Source organism: Macaca mulatta, chromosome 10 (assembly GCF_049350105.2).
Source record: "Macaca mulatta isolate MMU2019108-1 chromosome 10, T2T-MMU8v2.0, whole genome shotgun sequence".
Lineage (NCBI taxonomy): Eukaryota > Metazoa > Chordata > Mammalia > Primates > Cercopithecidae > Macaca > Macaca mulatta.
In genome coordinates this window covers 90,765,994-90,786,814 of record NC_133415.1, presented here as the reverse complement: position 1 = coordinate 90,786,814, position 20,821 = coordinate 90,765,994, and the positions used below count along the sequence as shown (strand labels likewise).

Genomic DNA, 20,821 nt, shown 5'->3' with positions numbered 1-20,821 from the left:
TTAACCTCCCAGGCCCTGGTTCAGCATGAACCGCTTAAAGCTTTGCCTTCAGGCCTAGGTTCAAACTCTATTTCCCCTACTCCCTAGCTGTGCGACCTGGGCAAACCACTTTGCTTCTCAGAGCCTCAGTTCCTTTATCTAGAAAAAGGGAAGAATGAGAGGGCTGATGAGAGGATTACACAAGACAACATGTGCCTCATGCCTGGCACATAGTAGGTGCTCAATAAACAGCACTCCTTTCTTTCACCTCCTAGTTCAAACACCCTATCATCTCCAGAAAGATGGCTAAAGATGCTTCCCTGTCGCCTCATGGGATTATGCATTGGGCGCATCTGTATTTTACTCACCCGTGGGCCCTGCAGCCCCTCACCCACCAGTCCTCTAGCTCTTCTCTGTGCTCATTTCCTCTGGTGCTCCTATGGTCCCTGGCAGCCAGTGGGACTCATGCAAGCCACAGGGGCTCATCCAGCACAGGCAGCCCTCAGCTCCCTCCATCTCTGAGCCCAGATTCCCCATCCCAAACCCTCTGGTCCAGCCCTGAATCTCCTGTCTCCCTCTGCACAGCCCTTCCTGCCCTTTCAACCTTCAAATCTCTGGTTGGGAGGCTACCTCCTCCAGGAAGCCTGCAGAGATTGGTCCTCAGCACACCCATCAGAATGAAAGCAGGACTCCCCTTGGGGACTGATGGCAGGGGCAGCTCTATTCAGGAAAACCAAGGCAGAGTTGAGGCTAGAGAGAGGCACAGTGAGAACCATTGTGGCCCCACTGACCCCTTGGTCACCCCTCAGCCTGGCCCCATTTCTCACTAGATCACACTGTGATGCTCCCTACTCAGAAACCTCCAGTGATGAATGGAGAAACAAAATCTAGTCCTTCTGTGCAATGCAGTAGTATTCAGCCTTAAAAAGGAAGGAAATTCTGACACACGCCGCAACATAGATGAACTTTGAGGACATTACACTGAGTGAAACAGGCCAGTCACAGAAAGACAAATATGGTGTGATTGAAACTCACAGAGACAGAAAGCAGAATGGGGGTTGCCAGGGGCTGGCAGCAGGGGAGGGGAGTTGCTGCTATTGAACAGGCACAGAGTTTCTGTTTCGGACGATGAACAATTTCTGGACTGGATGGTGGCGATGGCTGCACAGCAGCCTGAATATTCGTGATGCGGTTGAACCATATACTTACAAATGGGGAAAATGGGAAACTTTATGTTATGTATATTTTACCAGAATTTTGTCAAAGCCTCTACTGGCTTCCCTGGGCTGACTGCAGCAGTGGATTCACAATAAAAATCTCCTAGAGTGGGAGGGTCGCTGGGGCCCAGGGGTCCAAGGCTGCAGTGAGCTATGATCATGCCACTGCACCCCAGCCAGGCGACAGAGCAAGACTCCGTCTCAAAATAAAAAAAAAGAAAGAAAGAGAGAAAGAAAACAAAAATCCCCTAGACTTGTTCCAGAATATCCCTCCCCGCATCTTCAACTCCTTCAAACCTCGGCTCCAATGTCACCTCCTCAGTGAGGCCCTCCCTGCCCCCCCAACCCTCTCTCGGTTCCCTTTTCCTTACCTCATATTTCTCCTTACCACTCATCACTCCTCTATTATATGTTTGCTCATTTTATTTCTATGTATAATCTGTACTCCAACTAGAATTGAAGATGGAGATTCTAGTTAAAGGCAGGAGATTCTAGTCTGTTCACTGCTATGTCCCGGCAGCCAGAGCAATGCCGCGCATAGTAGATGCTCAGGGAGCACTCTGCTGTAGCAGCTCTGGTGGCGGGCAGGGGGAGGATCCCATTTTCCCTGCTCCGGGCTGCCTGGGGCCTTCAGGAAGCTCCTGTACTTGGGCCCTGTTGAGAAACTACCAGCCCCCAGGGTCAAGATCAGGCTCCCAGGCTCGGTATCCAAAGTCTGCAAGCTCTGGCTCTGCCCACGCCCCAACGGCAGCCCCTCTCGGCCACTTACATGTGTTCCCCTAAGGATGCAGCCTGTACACTGTCCCTGGAATCCTGACTCACAGGTAGTCCTCTGCCTGAAGGTGTCCTCCCTCCTCAGGCTAGGGTGGAAGCCCTGCTTGGTGCCCCCAGAGGTCTCTGAGGCTGCCTCTCCCTGCCCCGGAGTGTGTTATATGACAGATACTGAGGCGTCTGGGTCTCCTGCAAGCTGGGAGCTTTCCCAGGTCAGGCACCCTGCACTGCCCAACCCAGATCAGGCACACAGAAGGTGGTTAGGCGTGTGCTAAACCCATGAGTGAATGAATGAATGAATGAATCAATCAATCAATCAAGTGAGAAACGAAGGTCGGACAAAAGCCCAGAGGACTGAAGTTCTAAGGAAAAAAACCAAGAAGCATAGAGATCATTCATTCATTCATCCTGTTCATTCATTCACTCAACATTTATTGGGTACCTGCTATGTGCCAGATTGGAATTTCTGGGGGGACTGTGCCCACAGGAGCAGGGATAGGGACAGACATGTGGACACTATGGACATGCACAACCAGGGAGGTCCTAAGTGGGGCTCAGCAGGCCGGCCCCCTCCCCACTACCCCTCCTCCTGGCCCTTGTGGCCACTGGCTGCCCAAGGCCAGCCTGGCCCACCTGGCCCAGCTGAGGGGCCACCTAGCCAGACTGACAGGCAGGCTGGAGGCTCCCCTGAGATGGCCCATAAAGTCATCTTGTGAAACTCAACCAAGAAAGAAACAGGGCAATAAATAAAGGCTGACAGTGCCAGGAGGGGAGTGCTGCTTTGCCAGTGGCTCCCCAACCCTTGCTGGCTACGGGCCAGCCTAGCAACCCCATGGCACCACCTTTCTGATTGGAGCCCACAACGCAACAGGAAGGTGATGTGCCTGATCCCATATGATGCTCGCAGTGATCCTGCTGGGCAGGGATCATTGTCCCTTTATTACAGGCAGGGACGCTGAGGCTCAGAGACTGTGTAACACTGCAAGTCAGGAGCAGGAGCTGGGATTGGAACTCAGATCTTGGGACTCTAGAATTCAAACACTTGCCTGTTTCCGCTGGCCCCATTGTTGCAGTGATGACGACAGAGTAAGGGAAATCCACAGCCTCTGCAGCCACTGCCCACTTCCATACCAGGCCCTTTTCCAGCAGTGTGAGAAAACCAAAGCTCAGAGAACCTGGGGGCCACTGGAGCCAGTCCCCTGCCCCGGGGTTGAAGGAAGGAAGTCCTTCCTCTATGCCAGACACTGCACACAGGACCCCTTTCATCCTTTCAGACTTGATGAGATGGTACTATTATCAGTACCATTTCACAGAGGGAGTGCCAAGGCTCAGAGAGGGAGAGTCGGTGCCTGAGATCACACAGCATCAAGGGACAAGTTAGATTTCAGCCTGACTTCAAGCTGGCTGCAAAATTTCCCCCACTGAAGCCTAAATCTTATCTAAGCCCCAACCTTTTCAGCTAGAAAAAGTGTGATTCTCTGGGACCATTTCCAGGAAGCCTGCTCTATGCCCAGCTCAGCTGGGTGGCTGGGCCACAAGGGTGTGTGTGCTCCAGGTTCAGGAAGGCCTGTGGCCACCTTGCCTCCCCGCTGGGAAGCAGAGTAAGAGCTCTCCCGGGCTGGAGAGGGAGGATTTAATGAGGTCCCAGCCCAACCGCCTGTAAATCTCAGCTGGCTTCTAAAATCAGGAGACATAAAACCCCCATAAGAGGAAAACCCAGATAAACAGGATGGAAAAGCCCTCCAGAAACAGAGAAGCCTGGCTGTGTCCAGGGCCCCATCCAGGGCCCTCTCCTCCCCAGGGAGGAACCCGAGGGTTCTCTTTGTTTCTTTCTGGGCAGCCCTTGGCCCCTGACAGGTGCCTGCGGCAGGAGGAATGGAGGTGTGAGTTGATGAAGGTTGTTTCACCTTGGAACAGGCAAGCAAACGCAGACGGGCTTTCTTCCTAAGAAGCCAAGAAGAAGGCATTTTGTAAGAAAGTTTAGGGAGCTGCAGCATGCCTCGGTGGGAGGTGTCTGCCTCGGCATGCAGTAGGAGCTTAAGTCCTCCCTCAAAAGGAATGGAAGAGATCAACTCTGATGGACCCCCTGCCCTAAGCCAGGCCCTGTGCCAGGCTTCCCAGGATGCCACAAATCAGGCACCTGACCACAGGGAGCCTGCAGTCCCCAGGAGAGACACACATGCCAGAGACTGCTATAGGAACAATGGCTGGGATTGAACCTGGACCGCCATGTACAGTTGTTCAGAATGTGCACTGTTCATATGGCCATGAATCACAGTGCTGCCCAGGGTTATGCAGGGCAAACTACATGTTGGAGCTATGGAAGGAGGTGCAGGTTCTAGAAGATCCTGGGGGAAAGATAAGCTCATGTCTGCCTGGAGAGTCAGGGAAGGTTACCAGTAGGAGGGGACATGCTTGAACCTGAAGGCTGACTGAAGTCTGCACAGTCAGGGGGGACTCAGAACAGGAAAGGGCATACCTGAGAGGGGTCTCCCAAGCCCAGCCTTTTAGCCGCCATCACCATTTTTACAGGGTCCCTGTACCACATGCACCATTATTTACTTAACATCTATTTTCAAAGCATCTTTCCCTTTTTACTTAAATAAATTCAGGTTAAAAGAAGACTTTTATTACCGCCATAAATGAAAAATCAGCATCACTTGCCATAAATAGAGGGTAACTGTAAAAATAAACGCTATGAAAACCAAACAGCATTCGTAAATTCTAGCCAAAGAAGCTTGCCTGCTGAAGGCTATGAGCCTCAATCTCCGTTTTTTTCTCCTTAACAAGGGAGACTGGCGAGGGTTAGGTGTTAAAGTCGCAGCAGCACCAAGCAGAGACTTTCTTTTTCATCACAAGGGGCTTGGGACGCAGGTCCTGCTCAAGCGTGGACACCAGCGGGCACCCAGCACCGTCACCAGCCCTGGCTTCCGATGCCCATGGCCCAATCTCACAACCCATCACTACTTCCCACCTCCAAGCCTTGCTCCTGCTGGGCCACATACCTGGAGAGCTTCCCTTCCACTTCCCTATCCCAGTCCTGCTGATTCTTCCAGTATGGCTCTCGGGACAGCATATTGCCGGCAGTGAGAATTAACACCCACTTAAGGAATGAAGAGACCTGAATGCATACTTGGAGAATGAATGAACAAAGAAATAAATGGATGATTCCTTTATGGTCTGCGCCGCTCAAACCAGGAAAGCAACTTCCTGAGGCATTGACTTCACTCCAGAAACATGGGACAAGAACGTTATTTTTGTATTAAAACAAACATGAATATATTATGGGATAGAATATAGAAGTCATAAATTTTGAATGAAATAGGAGACATCAAAGAAATGTTGCCCCTGGTGGGAGCTGTTTACTCTCCTGCGTGGGCCACACACCGTCACGGGCCTCGTGTCCCATCCAGTCCACAGCCTCCTTCTTCTCTGCAACCCCAGGCTCCGCAGAGCTCAGACTGTGCTCTGCCCACAGGAAGGGCTGGTGTGGTGGCTAACAGGGGAAGGGGCCAGGGGGCGGTCGGGCACTAGGGCGAGGGGGAGCCCAGGATTTACGGTGAGGATGCGAGCCATGGTTCTCCCTGACGTGCTGGGTGGCATTGTGCAAGCTGCTTCACTATTTTCAGATCTGGTTTCCCACTGTCATTAATCACAGGCTTATTTTGAGGATTAAATGCACAAATGCAAGTGAAGAGCCTGTTTCAGTGTGTAGCACCCACAAGGTCCACAATAACCGCTGTTCCCTGGTAGACCCACTCCTTGCTGAGTCTTAGACACACATAAGCACATTCACCCAGGTGGGTCCTTGCCTGTCTCTGGCTGCTGGAGGAGGGGGCACCCTGCCTAGTAAAAATTTAAATAGCTAACATTTTTTTTCCTTTTCTTTTCTTTTTTTGTGAGACAGAGTCTCACACCGTCACCCGGGTTGGAGTGCAGTGGTGTTATCTTGGCTCACTGCAACCTCTGCCTCCCAGGTTCAAGCAATTCCCCTTGCCTCAGCCTCCTAAGAAGCTGGGATTACAGGTGGCCACCACCACGCCCGGCTAATTTTTTTGTATTTTTTTTAGTAGAGACAAGGGTTAACTATGTTAGCCAGGCTGGTCTCGAACTCCTGACCTCGTGATCCGCCCGTCTCGGCCTCCCGAAGTGTTGGGATTACAGGTGTGAGCCACCGCGCCCGGCCAAAATTAACCACTTTAAAGTGGACAATTGAGTAGCATTTAGTGCATTCACAATGCGGTGCAACTAGTCCCAAAATGCTCTCTTCCCCCCAGAAGGAAACTCCTCACTCCCCACTCGCCCCTAACCCCTGGCAACCTCAAATCTGCATTCTCACATTTGCCTATTCTGGATATTTCATATAAACTGCATCATATAATATGTGGTCTTTTGTGACTGACTTCCTTCATTTAGCATAGGGTTTTTGAGGTTCATCTACCATTGTCGCACATATCAGTAATTCATTACTTTTTATAGAGGTGTTTCTTTAATACAATAAAATATCTTACCTAATCCCCAAAATAACCTGGGAAGTGGCCACTATCGTTGTCTTCTTACAGATGGGGAAACTGAGGCACAGAGAAGGTGGGGACTTGCCTAAGTTCCCTGCCAGGCCCCCCAACATAGCCGGGCAGGAAGTGCTGGAGCCGGCAAGCTAGAAGCAGGGCGCCTCCCAAGGCCACCAGCACATATTGAGGGAGACAGCAGTGGAATTACACATCTAGGGAGATTTAAGGAGAACTAAAATATTCTGGCACTTGCAGGATTGTGAGAGTTGAGCAGGTTTCCCCAGTGGAATTCCCGCCTCCTCTTCCCATGTCTGGGCCACAAGGAGTGAGAGTGGGTGGGAGGGAGAGAGGCAAGCGTGGGAGTCCTCAGGGAGCCAGAGATAGGGCAGGGGCCGGGGCAGGGAGCCAAGAGCCAGGAGCAGACACAGAGGCCTCCCGACGTCTCTACCGATACCGTTTATTTTCATCCTCCCCAGTACATCCTGCAAAGCTAGTGGGGTGAGCCCATTGCACTGATGCATAACCAGGCTCAGAGAGACTGGAGTGGGGCAGGATTTCAGCCTCAGTGTCAGATTCCAAAGCGGAGGCGCATAGCCGTCCCCTGCTGCCAGGAGGGGCTGAAAGGGAGGAAGTGGGGGCAACAAAGGAGGCTGCATCAACCACAGGGATGGGGTTGCTCCGGAACCCCAGAAAGGAGCAGCCTCAGAGCCCCTGAGGAGAAAGAAGAGTGAGGACGGTGGGTGGCGCTGAGGGTGGAGGCAGGAGGGCCAGGGACATGAAGAACGGGGCAAAAGGGGAGGCAGAGACCAACGGACGGGTACAGATGGAGGCAGACACTCGGGACGTTCCAGAACAGAGGTTCTGAGGGTGCCCAGTGGGTAGGGTGGTGTGGCCCCACCCTGACCAGAACCTGGCCTGGCTCAAACCTGACCCCCGACCCAGGACGTAGTAGATGCCCCAGCCCCAGCCCCTGCCACCCCTGCCCAATCGTGTCTGAGAAATGCAAGGATGCAGCAGTAAATATGTGGGCTCTGGAGTCAGGCTGCCCTGGATTTCAACCCAACTGCACCTTCTCAAGGTAGGTGAATCTAATCTCTGAGCTTCTAGCCCGGTTTCCTCATCTGTAAAATGGGTACTGTGGGCAGTGCTGCAGTGAGACCACGCAGGCACACAGTGGGCTCCCAGTCAGGATCAGGCTGCTCTCCTGTCCCCTCCCCACGTAGTCTGGCTCTAGCTCCTCCTCCTTCAAGGATCCTGGCCCCTTGGACTTATCAAACCCTAGGGCTATTCTAGAACCAGAGAATTTCTGGCTGAAGGGGTTGGGCCCCACCCCAGGACCTTGGCACTTACTGTTCCCACGGCCTGGGAGGGAATTTCACAGGCCAAGAGCACAGAGCAAGAAAGCAGCAGCGCGGGTGGGGCCCGGGGCTTCCCGCACTAGCTGGAGGGTGTCTAAGGGCCGCGGAGAGAGGAGCTGGTGGATCTGGGCCCTGTCCCAGGGGCCGTCAGCCGCTGTCTGCCGCCCCTCCCTCTCCTCCACTGCCTGCCGGGAGACCATTAGTGAAGCTTTGTTTTGAGCACTATTTCCACTACCCTGCGCTCTGGCCGCCGGGCCTCCATTAGGGACCCTTTCCCGGACCGATGACAGGCGGCAAACAGCTCCCCAGCGAGCAGGCCCTAATTGCCGCCGCCTTCAACGCCGGAAATGATTTTTTTAAAACCTCACAAAGCGAAACAGACAGCCCGCCGTCAGCTCTCCGCCTTCCCCACCTCGGGCCCCAGCCTGGGGGCTCTGAGGAAGGAGGGGTCAGTCAAGACCCCACCCCCATCCCAAGAGACACCCTTAAAATGCCGGGTTGGGGGAAAATAGGGTTGGGCTCTGCACCCTTGCTTTGAACTAGGTGTGGCACCCCAGCTCACCACGCCTCTCTAAGCCTCAGTTTTCCCCTCTGCAAGGTGGGCGTGTTGAATGGGAGCCCCATGTCTGCTGCGGGCCGTGCGATGCGGCTCTGACAGATTATGGGCTTCTGGCTTCTCTAAGGGGTCCGTGGAGCGCCGGGGGAGCCAGGAGCCAGGGAGGCGGGAACACAGCATGAGGAGCAGAGGGAACAGCCAGGGAGAGAAAAGGTCTGGAGGAGGGAAGGAACTTGGTGTGTGCAAGGACTAGAAAGGAGGCCAGTGTACACACACACACACACAACACACGCATCTCACACACACACGCATTACACACACACACAAAATACACACACACTACACACGCATTACACACAACACACACACAATACACACACACATACACATATACACACCCACACACATGCACACACACACGCACACATACACATACACATATGCACACACCCACTTCCCCACATATACAAACCCACATACACATACACACCCAAATACTCCCCCCACACACGTACACACACCCACACCCCCACACACATATACACACACATACACAGATACACCCACGTACACACGCACACACACATATACACACATATACATACATACACACACGTACATATATACACACACTCCCCACACACACATACACACACCCACATATACACCCACACAAACACCCAAACATCCCACACGCACATGCACACATACACATACACCCACACCCCACACACATATACACACAGATGCACACACCCACACATCACACACAGACACCACACATACACAGATATACACACACATAGACATATACATGCACACCACACAATACACACATATACATACACATACATGCACACACACCATACACATACACACAGACACGCACACACACATGTGCACACACCCCCCAACAATTCCCTCTTTTTCTGAGCCCACGTTCCCACCCTCCCTGGATACCTGGCCAGCCCTAGCATCCCATGAACCACAAACTCAGCAAGGCTCACACCAAACTCAGCACCTTCCCGGGAGCAGCCTCTCCTGTCCGTGCACACCCTCTCCAGCCTCAAGTCCTGCTTCGGCTCCCCATCTCCACTCACCACAGCCAACCCACCCCAATGCCAACCTGGCTGTGCGCTCTCCCCACTCAGAAGGCTCCCGGGGCTGCCCCCTTCTCCAGGGGTACGACCAAACTCCAGAGCCGATTCTTGGAGGTTCCAGCTGCAGCCTGCTTTTCTAAATACATGCACACGGTTCTCCACATGAAGCTTCTACCAGACCCAGGCAGCCAGGCGCAGCTCCAGGCTGGCCTCTGGAGTCCCCTCTCAGCCCCAGCGGTCCCTGGATACAGACCCAGAAGGAGCCTGCCTCCCCCAGGAAGTCTTCTCTGACTGCACTAGGACACAGTGACCTCCCTCTAGAGACCTCCCTCACTTGGCCCACCTGCTTATGCACTGTTCCCTGGGCTCCTGTCTGTTTTATAGTCCCCCATTATCTCTTCCCGACCCCAACTCTCCGAGTATGCTCACCAAGGACTTAGGAAAAGTGAATGAAGTTTGTTCCCACCCAGCTCGCATGAGAGGGCTGCAGGGAGAGAGAAAGGACTCCAGGATCCAAGCCCAGCCCTGCCACAGACTTGTCCCATGTCCCAAAGCCAGCCCTGACTGCCGTCTGGGCCTCTCCCGTGAAATGAAGGCTGCTTCTGCTTGGGGCCATAGACAAGCTTTGGGGGCCTCAAAAAACCCTTTGAAGCTTGTGGATAAAACTCCGTGGCATTTTTTGAGGAAACGATCCACAGTTTCCATGAGCCTCTCAAGAGGAGTGTGACTTCCAAAAAAATTAGGAAACACCAGTGTAGACAAGCGTCGGTGTCCCCTCCAGCTTCGTCATTTGGTCACTCATTCATTCATTCAGCTGACATTTACTGAGTGCCTGCTCTGTGTGGGTGTCACCATGATATACGGAATATATGTATGTGTAATCCTGAGATGTCATCGAAGAGAGCGGTGTGCGTACCGGAGAGAAAGGAAGGAACGGGTAGGGGTGGTGAGAAGAGAGGGGATGATGGATCCAACAGACACAAAGGAACAAAGAGAGAGGAAAGAGATCGAAAGACAGAGATAGAGAGGAATAGAGACAGAGAAAGATCAGAGAGACCCAGACAGAGGGAGAGAGAAAGAAAGACCCAGAGAGCAGTAGGGCAGGGAGAGAGAGAGAGCCAGAGGGTGAGGGGCCGCTGCAGAGCACTTCCCAGGCACAGGTGGACACTGCTGCCCGCGCTCGCTGGTAGCTGGCTGGAGCAAGGCCCCCTCCCCCGGCTCTGACTCCTGCTCTAACCTTCCAGACGCTCCCATAGCCTCTGCGTCTCACCTTCAAGGGCACCAGTGTGCAGGTGGCAGGGAAGGCTGGTACTGAGGCAAACGGGCACAGGGCAGAGGGCACCAGCCCAGACCTGAGCTACCCCCAGCCTCCCTCTCAGCCTGCACTGTCCCTCCAACCACACAGTCACCCCCCAGACACAGCCCCCACCTACACAGTCAGAGAGAAACACCACTCCCTCCACTAGAAACTCCAGGCAGGAACACACAGGGTCCCACACATGCCCCCGGGGCCCCACCATTCCCACTAACAGTGCTGGACTCAGATGCAGGCGCCTAGACTTTTGGAGCCATGTGCTTGTAGCCAGAACAGGGCATTCTCAGCATTTTGGCAGCGCTGACCCCTGTGAGAATCCGAGCAAGCCAGGAGCGCTGCTCCGGAACAAAGCACCTGCCCACACACGCAGCTTGGCAGCCCGGAGCAGGACAGATGCGCAGGCTACGAACTCTGGCTCTGTCGTCCCATAAGCTGGGCTCAAGCCCGGCTTTGCTGTTCAGCATCTGTGTGTCCTCAGGCAAGTCGCACCACGCCCCTCAGTGTCCTCCTCTGTAAAATGGGAGTGCCAGCCTCCTAGCGTGGTGACGAGTAGATGAGAGGAGGCAGGGGAAGCGATGGAAACACAGAGTGCTTGATGAATGCTGGTTGCTGTTTGGTCCACAGATGCCTGCAGGCCACTGAGAGTTAAGGTGCTGATGGAATCCTACCACTCCCACCAGCTCCATCCTCGCCTGCACACATACACACATGCACACACACACACACACATACACACATGCACACACACACACACACACATACACACATACACATATGCACACACACACACACACATACACACATGCACACACACACACACACATACACACATGCACACACACACACATACACACATACACATATGCGCACACACACACACACACATACACATACGCACATACATGCTGGCTGCAGGACAAAAGATGGGTTTCGAAGTATACAGATGGAAGAATTCTACAGGCTTGGAGCTCAGGTAAACTCACCATTGTTCAGTGGGGAAACTGAGGCCCAGAGAGGGGCAGGGACATGGCAAGTCACACAGCAAGGCAAACACAGGGTGTGGGAGAGGGGAGCATGGTAGACAAAAAACAGCATCCCCCAGCCCCTCTCCCCATCCTGGCACTTTAAGAGCTAAAGTGAAGTCACCGAGGAGCCACTGTCCCCACGTCACAACACAGGGGACAGAGAAGGCCCCATCCCTGCCATGACCCCTGGGTGGGGCCAGGGCATCCTCGGCATTGGGAGCTCCACCCACCTGGGCCCTTGTGCCAGCACCATCACTAAGTTGCTGTGTGACAGATCTTTATTAGCCGCCCATTGTGTTCTGGCTGCTCTGCCTACTTCAACAGTCTTTGCTCCTTTGGGAAATAAGGCAGAAATCTCCTCACTAATATCCCCAGCTAGTAACGGGTAGGGCTCAGCTTGCACACCTCCTGTGACAGGGAGCTCACTACTGGGTACCCTCACTGCCCCACAGGTGGGTGTCCTTCTCTGTGTTTCTGTGTTTAATATTATCCCAGCTTTTTTTTTCTTTTTCTTTTTTGAGACGGAGTCTCACTTGGCTCACTGCAATCTCCGCTTCCCAGATTCAAGCAATTCTCTGCCTCAGCCTCCCAAGTAGCTGGGATTACAGGTGCCTGCCACTACGCCCGGCTAATTTTTGTATTTTTAGTAGAGAAGGGATTTCACCATCTTGGCCAGGCTGGTCTTGAACTCCTGACCTTGTGATCCACCCGCCTCAGCCTCCCAAAGTGCTGGGATTACAGGTGTGAGCCACCACGCCTGGCCCCAACTTCTTAAATGTTATCACAATACATATATATTCTTCTTCTTCTTCTTCTTCTTTTTTTTTTTTTTTTAGGAGACAGGGTCTCACTCTGTCACCCAGGCTGGAGGGCAGTGGTACAATCACAGCTCACTGCAGCCTTGAACTGTTGGGCTCAAGTCATCTTCCCACCCTAGCCTCCCAGGTCGCTGGGACTACAGGCATAAACTACACCTGGCTAATTTTGTATTTTTTTGTTTTAGAGACAGGGTCTCACTATGTTGTCCAGGCTGGTCTCAATCTCCTGGGTTCCAGTGACCCTCCAGCCCCAGCCTCCTGAGTCACTGGGATTACAGGTGTGAGCCACTGCACCCAGCTCTATACTTATATATTCTTTATGGGTTCAGTTTTCTGTCTCCCCCACTAGACTGAGAACTGTAAGAGAGTAAGAACCTTAGCTGTCTTCTTCACTGATAAGTCCCCAGTGTCTAAAACAGCCTGGAACATGACAGGTGCCCAGTTGATATTTGTTGAATGAATAAAAGAATGAATGAATGACCAAGCTTCCCAAACATGGCAGCAGCCCCATTAGGCCAGTAGCTCCCAGTATGAAGAGTATGGAGCATGCAGTGTGACCGGGCAGCCCGTCGGATGCCCCCAGGTCCCCAAGTCATGTCCGCACCGTGGATCCCCACGCACTTGCCCATGCGCTGCCTGCTCTATTATGTCCTTAATGTTTTTCTATAAACTAACCCACCATTTTTTAATACCCCCGTTAGTCTCATCCTAAGCAATCATATCTGTGAAATCACAGTTTTGATGTGCTGGTTATATTTTTTCAGTACACATTAAAATAAATGCGTAACTATTAAAATGTAAGAGGTTTCTCTAGGTTCTGCCTAAAATCATCTCTCAGGTAGGACCCAATCTTGTTGCGGGCCCTGGGGGGTTTTGAAGAGGGTTGAAACTGAGGGTAGGGGGTGGAGCTGAGTCCCAGGGACTCCCTGATGGCTTCAAGGAAGGGAAGGGAGGCCTGGCTGTGAGAAGGGGACCTGGAGGAGCAGCAGCCCCTCTCTGCCTCCCCACCCCCACCTCACTTCTCCGGAGCAGTGGGAACCAGGCGGAGCCAGCTGGGTAGGCTCTGGACCCCGGGACCAGCAGGAAGGAGAGGAGCAGATTTCTTCCCCAGCTGGACCACTGCCACTTTTTCTGATGCAAGTGTCTCATCGAGGTCAGGGGAGGAGGGCGCGACCCTTGGACTCCCCCATCCTCATGACTGCAGCATCGCATATGCACCCCAAGGTCAGAGCCCGGGACCACCCACTGCAAGGTGCCACCAGCCTTGCCCACTCCAGGATGTCCTCTCTCTGCTCAGCAGGGATGAGGAAGGGGCTCCAATTTTGTGATTTTTCCCCCTTTAAACATAGATTCCTTATGAAATTAAAATCATTTGAATGTTTAAAAATATACTGACTTGGAATGAGCAAAGCTTTAAGAATTCAGACCTCATCCCCTGCTTTGTCCTCCTTGTCATCCATTCATTCATTCCCTGCCACCTTCCTGGGCCGGGCATTGTCCTGGGTCCCAGGACACAAGGAAATCTGACCCCAGTGTGCCCAGCGGGCCCCAAACTCCTTTCAGGACTGAGAGGGTCTTCCCACAACCCCATCAGCAGCTGGTTTGGTCCCCAAAGTCCAAGGTGATGGCCAAACACTCTCACGTGGGCACCCGTGCTGCTCTTCACACCATGCACTCTCCCCACGCTTTCGAAAATCGAGAGAAGTTGGAGGGTCGCTGGGACAGCATTCTGTTCCCACTGCTGCTCGCTCTCCTGGGTGTGGAATGCAGAGGCCACTGCACTCCTTCCACCCCGGAGCCAAGCCTCAAGGCCCAGCCCTGCTCTTCCCCACTGTGTGAAGTGGGCCTCTTCCTCCTCTTTCCTTGGCCTCCCAGCCCTGGAGCCAGATTCTTCAGTTCAAGTCCAGCCTCCGACATTTGGTAGGTGTGTGACCTTGGGTAAGCCACTTAACCTCCCCAAGTCTCATTTTCTTCATCTAAACAGTGGGCCTGAGACGGTGCTTCCTTTTGGAGTTTTTGTTAGAATTGAATGAGATGACACCATTTAAGGCCCTGGCATGGCACTCAACACACATTTGCTTCCATATGTTTATCTCTCCTGTTTTTATTTTTATTGATTTATTTTTGAGACAGGGTCTCACTTTGTCACCCAGGCTGGAAAGCAGTGGCGCAATCTCAGTTCACTGCAACCTCTGTCTCCTGGGCTCACATGATCCTCCCGCCTCAGTCTACTGAGAAGGTAGGACAACAGGTGTGTACCCATGCCTGGCTATTTTTTTTTTGTAGAGACGAGGCCTCACTATGTTGTCCAGGCTGGTCTCAAACTCCTAGGCTCAAGTCATCCACTCACCTCGGCCTCCCAAAGTGCTGGGATTACATGAGCCGCCGCACCCAGCCAATCTCTCCATTTGTACAGAGTTGGATGAGGTAATCCCAAAATCCAAGAGGTACCCTCCAGGGCAATTCTGGGCAAATTCCCCCTTGCCCCTGGGTCTCCGTCTTCTCATCTGTAAGAGGGAGGCTTGGGGACGATGATCCCAAAGGGCCTCGATGATTCATTCCAAAAGCTCCATCTCCTGCCCCCACAGCTGGTGGATCAGAAGGGACCACTTACATGACTCCCCTCACCCTGCCCACTTGTTTGCCACAGGAGACTTTGCCCACCACCCTTGCTGTCACCACGGCAAGGACCCGAATTCCCTGCGTCCTGCTGGCCGCCTGCGGCTCCTCTTGTTTGGGGAAAAGGCTGCGGGAGCCGCTGATGGGCAAGGTGTCAAAACCAATTGGTATGAAGGACTTGGGGAAAAGCGCTTGTGAGGGCCAATTCCCCACAGGAGGCCGGAAAACCCTCAGCCCAAGGCAGAGTGTTTACAGGCGTAATTGATAGAATAATCACCAACGCCTGAGACAAAGACGAACACATTTTTAACATCATAACCTTCGGAAGACAGGACTCAATTTTCTTCATCTTCCAGCCACCAAACTAGCCAGCTTATTGATGGTGAGATACCAACAGTTCAGTAAGGAACGCAAGAAAACCAGAGTCATTTTTCAGTGCACAGGCTGCTTGCCAAATGGCCCCGTGCCCCCTCCCTCCCCCAGCGCCCTGCTGGTCCCTCCTGGCAACAGAGAGAATCTCAGGACAGTGAATCACTCAATGGACAAAGCCCCCGGCCAAGCCAGGATCTTTGTCTGCACTGGGGTATATGAATAATTGAAGGTGCTTGCCTAGGGCTGTGTGTGTGTGTGTGTGTGTGTGTGTGTGTAGGGGTGTTTGTAGGGGTGTGTGTGTAGGGGTGTGTGTGTGTAGGGGTGTGTGTGTAGGGGCGTGTGTGTGTAGGGGTGTGTGTGTAGGGGCGTGTGTGTGTAGGGGTGTGTGGGGGGGCAGAGTGGGGGCGGGAGGGGTGTTGTCTGCTGCAGTGTGAGGCTTCTTGGGGCTCCTCTCAGGGACCATCCACCTGCCCCCGTCTGGACCTCTCCCTCCCCTGTGAAACCAAACCAAGCCAGCCCCTAGCATCAGACATTTCCTGTCCCTACATCTCCCATCAGGTATGGGTAAATACTTAGGCAGTGGCTTCCAAACCCCAGGCTGCATGAGAATCCTCTGGGAAACTTATTACAATGCAGATTCCACCTGATGCGGTGGCTCACGCCTGTAATCCCAGCACTTTGGAAGGCCGAGGAGGGAGGATGGCTTGAGCCCAGGAGTTCAAGACCAGCCTAGGCAATATAGTGAGATCTCATCTCTACAAAAAATTTAGAAATTAGCTGAGGGTGGTAGCGCACGCCTGTACTCCCAGCTACTCAGAGGCTGAGATGAAAGAATCGCTTGAACCCAGGAGGCAGAGGTTGCAGTAAGCTGAGATTGTGCCACTGTACTCGAGCCTGGTCAATAGAGCAAGACCTTGTCTCAAGAGAAATTTAAAAAATAATAATAAGATGCACATTCCAAGGTCCCATCAAATAAGCATTCTGGCAGTGGGTTTGGGGGGATCCGCATTGTAACAAATTCCCTGGGGGACTCTGCCATGTGAGGCTCGCTGGGTCCTCTGCAAGCTGTAGGGGTCTACAGAGATCTTCACAAAGACCCTGCCTTCTGGATCCCTCCCCTGGACAAGATCTGGAAAGATCCTGGGGTCCAGTCCAGCTGCCTGTTTCTAACCTACAGGTATCCTCAGATACCTGCCACCTTTCTGAGTGGCTGGTTCCTCTTGGTGGAACCCACTGCTTTACTGGTTCCCTGAGGAGCTAGAAGGGAGCAAGCTTGGGTTACGGCTACACGAAGGAAGATGCCATGGCCAAGCCTGCCTCAAGGCTGTCCTGGAGGAGGCAGTCCCAGAACCACCAAATGTACCTTCATCCTAAACACAGCTTTCCAGCTCTCTGTACAGACTCAGCACCTCTGGGTAAATCATTGGCCCTCTCCGAGCCTCGGTTTCCTCTTATCTCCAACACCAGCCTTGCATGAATGGTCAGCCTGAGGGAGTTAACACTGGCAAGGGCTTGGCAGCACAGGGCACACAGTAGGCATTTCGTCAATGTTTGCACCTTTTCCTCCCATCCCTGCTGTGCGCATGGGAATGAGTTAACATTTTTCTGATAAGAAAAAATCAAAATCGCTCCTGTTTATTGAGCACCTACTAGGTGCAGACACGGACCATCACCACCCCACCTGCCAGTGCCTGATGCCCCCTTGAGATACATGCTCCCCATTCGTTCCTCACACCTCGAAAAAGCCCTCTTCCAAGTGCATTGCGTGGAGTTGGGAGGGAGATGGTAGCAAAACAGATGTCCCTTTTGACCCATCTGACCATAGGCTCTCCCTGTGACAAGCTCCAGGGCAGGCAGGTGGAAAGCAGGAGCCCGGCGGCCAGGTTGGGCTCAGATGGAGCTGGAGGGGTGAGCAGCCACCAAGCACTTGGGGTCAACGTGCCCCTCCCCAGGAGTCCCTGCTTCCAGCCCCCACCCCCCACCCCCAGACATACAGACACCTTCCCGACTGGGCCACATTTCCTGAATCAGCTGAGGACACACGGAGCCCAGGAATAATGAAACGATCAGGCTCCAATCTGCTAAACAGCAATTTCTGAGCTTTTTCAGCACACACAGCTTTTATCAAATTGGTATTCTCCTCCTGAACACAAATGGCTTATTAGACATGACCCACTTATTCGCCGCGTCTCACTATCATTAATAACAGTTTCTTTTTGTGATTAAGTGAGTGGTTCCAAACCCTTCCTGTGGTGGCGGGTGCTTGGCCCGGCAGAGGGGCAGCTGTGGGGGCTCCTTGGCAGTCACTACTTGGTGACTTTGAACCTAGCAATGTCGGGGGAAGGCAGCCTGGCCCCTGCAGAGCAGCCTGGCCTCCTTGTTTCTTTAGGGACACAGGGAGACCCAGAGGGGTGGCTCAGTTGCCCAGAGCCACACGAGGGGTTCAGGAGAGAAGCCAGTTTCCCCAGCAACTAGGGGTGCCTCCTTCTCATCTAGCCCCTGCCCTGGGCCTTAGCTTGACCCTCCAGGGTGCAGAGGGGAGATTACAGCTGGTTGGGCAGAGCTGTGCCCCCTCAGCTTACCTGGCACCAGGGGGCAGGTAAAGACTGTCACACAAAGGGCAGACAGACCCTGCTTCTCCATGGGGGGAGCCACTTTGGGGCCTCAGGAATGACAGAGTGGCACCCAAGTCCCTGGGGTCTGGTGCTCTAGGGACAGAACGACCATAAGCCTCAGAGTCCCATTCCTTGTACCCCTTGGGACTGCAAACTCAGGGAAGCCCTTCCATGAAAATCCCTCCTACTGAAAGTTCCAACTGTGCCAAGGAACTGAACAGAGCGAGGAGAGGAGGGGTGGAGAGGGAGGAATTCCGTTTCCCTAGAATGGGAGGGAATCTGACAAGGAGATGAATGTCCTGGAAAAAAAGCACTGTCTTGGCCCGACAGACCCTGGGGCCTGTCCTGGCTCAGTCACTCTCTTACTGTGTGACCTTGGGCAACTTCCTTCATCTCTCTGAGCCTTGGTGTCCCTATCTGTAAGTTGAGGATCAAAAGAACCCTTTCCTTATTTACCACCGCTCTAGCCAGGTCAGTAGAAATCAGGTGAGGGGTACGAAGGGTACATAAATGATGCACACAGCGGTTACTACCAAACATGGTGAGGCAGAAGGGGGTGGGGAGTCATGGTTCCCCAAAAGCAGAGACCCTGAGGATGGCTTTGAAGCCCCCCTCTCCACTGGAGAAATCCCACTCATGTGTCACACCCCAGCAAAGCCTTCCCTGATTATCTACCCCCCCACACCCCTCACTCACTCCCATCAGAATAAATCATCCAATTATCTGGCCTTTGTGCAAACCTCCCCGCAGCCCTGGGCCCACAGTGCCCAGCACTGGGGCTGCAGCCTCCCCCACAGGGCTGGGAGTCTGTCTAGTGAAGGGCTGCATGGAAGAAAGGTCTCCTTTGGTTTCATATATGCTCAAGCTCCCATCCCAGAGCCAGGCTCACAGGGGCCAGGGGGAGCCCCCACAGCTGCCAGGCTCATACAGTCCAACTCTGCTGCCAACTTGGGCTCCTTTGGGGCTAGCAGGAGCTTCTGACAGTCAGCCAGCCAGTGCTGGGAATGCTTGTCTGCTCCCCGGCTCCCACAGCGGCTGGAGTTGTGACTTCCCACATTTCAGTCCTCTAGGGCCGAGGATGAGGATGGGGGGACCCTATGGAAGGATGGCAGCGGCTTCCTGCCCACCCCCAGAGGCAGACAAAAGCACCCGGCATTCCACGTCCACTCCCACTCCCACTCCCATTCCTCTGGCTGCAAGCAGCAACCTCAACTACTCCGGTGGCTCTGAGGGGCTTCCACCAGGTGCCACCCGCCCAACAGGGAGGCTGTGGCCTCAGGTGACAGTTCTCAAGAAACAGGGTCTTCTGCTCCCAAGGACCTTTCCAGTGGTATAAGGGGAGGGTGCGGAGAGGGAGAGGACAAGGGCCTCTGTGCAGTTAAACCCACGAAGAGTAAAGGCAGATGAGCGGGGAGGAGTGGGTGAGCAAATTGTGTTCATGTGTGTATGTGTGTGTCTGTGTGGGTGCGCGCGCGCACCAGTGTGTCTGCAGGTGGGCAGGCAAGAGTTGTGGCGAAGCGTGTGCGCCAGCTGGCAGAGTGAGTCCACCGGCGCAGTGCCCGATGTGCGTGCGTAGTGGGCATAAGTGTAAGGGCTTGCAGTGAGGAGGGGGACCTGAGGTGTGTGGAGATGTGCAGGGTAGGAGTTGTGAGTGTGAGAAAGCAGCGACTGTGGGTCTGAGTGTGTCCGCGGCTGTGCATATCGGTGTGGCCATAGAGGTGTGCGTATCCGCGCGAGTGTGGGGGGAGTAGGTTCGGGGGTGCGCCCCGGGTGCCCCCTCCTCCACAGGGTCGGGGTGCCAGGGCGGGTCCACTGCGCCGGCAGGGGGCGCCCCGGGATTCCCGCCACGACTGCCGCCAGTTCGAGCCCCGGGGCGGCCAAGTTGGAGTGGCGCGGCCCGGGGTGGGGTTTGGTAGGGACGCCCGCGGTGGCGGCGACCGAACTCACCGTGGCCGGAGACGTGGTTGTCCCAGGGCGCGTGGCCGGCGGGCCGCGTGGCGCCGCCGAGTTGCAGGAAAAGTGCCAGGTAGTGGAGGGCGCCCAGCGCTACGGCGAGCGGGGCCCCCATGGTGCGCGCTCGGGCCGGGGGCGCCGCCGCCTCACATCGGGGCCCCGGAGACCGCAGACCCCGCACCCGCCGTCCCCTGACCTGCGCGGCCTGGCTGCCCGGCTCCGGCAGCTGCCCCTCGCCCGCTGTCCCCGGCCCGGCCGGGCTCCCAGCCCTCGCCTGGCTCCGGCCCAGCCCCGGCTGCGGGGAGCGAGCGCACGCCCAGCCGTCCGCCTCTGACTGCGGGACTCTTCCCTTCCGCGGAAGGCCACGCCGCGCTGCCGCGGCACCCTCCTCCCTCCTCCCGCCTCCCTCCTCCGCTCCCTCCTCCCCTCCCTCCTCCCGCCCGGAGCAGGCGGCGGAGGGATCTACCGCTTGATTTATCATCAAAGTTTTGCCCAGGCTGGGATTTTTAAAGCGGTACCCGCAACTTTCCCCCGCCCGAGTGCGGGGGCGGGGCCGGGATGGGGCGGAGAGAGCCACCCCAGGGACTGGGTTCCCGCAGTTCCAGCAAAGCA

At 54.4% G+C, this 20,821-nt stretch overlaps 1 protein-coding gene and 1 long non-coding RNA gene across 2 annotated transcripts in view; both read right to left on the bottom strand.

Moving 5' to 3' along the window:
* Positions 1 to 20,531, bottom strand: part of VSTM2L (V-set and transmembrane domain containing 2 like) — a 42,855-nt gene extending 22,324 nt beyond the window's left edge. The window contains 1 exon segment of the mRNA NM_001260601.1: positions 20,204 to 20,531. Within this exon segment, the coding sequence (NP_001247530.1) occupies positions 20,204 to 20,324 (121 nt within the window). The 5' untranslated portion in view covers positions 20,325 to 20,531.
* LOC144332146 (uncharacterized) lies at positions 12,815 to 17,691 on the bottom strand. Its single transcript, XR_013399920.1, has 2 exons — positions 16,401 to 17,691; positions 12,815 to 14,977 (listed from the first exon to the last, which is right to left on the bottom strand). It is a non-coding gene; the product is annotated as an uncharacterized LOC144332146 (long non-coding RNA).
* Positions 20,532 to 20,821: the final 290 nt, after the last annotated feature.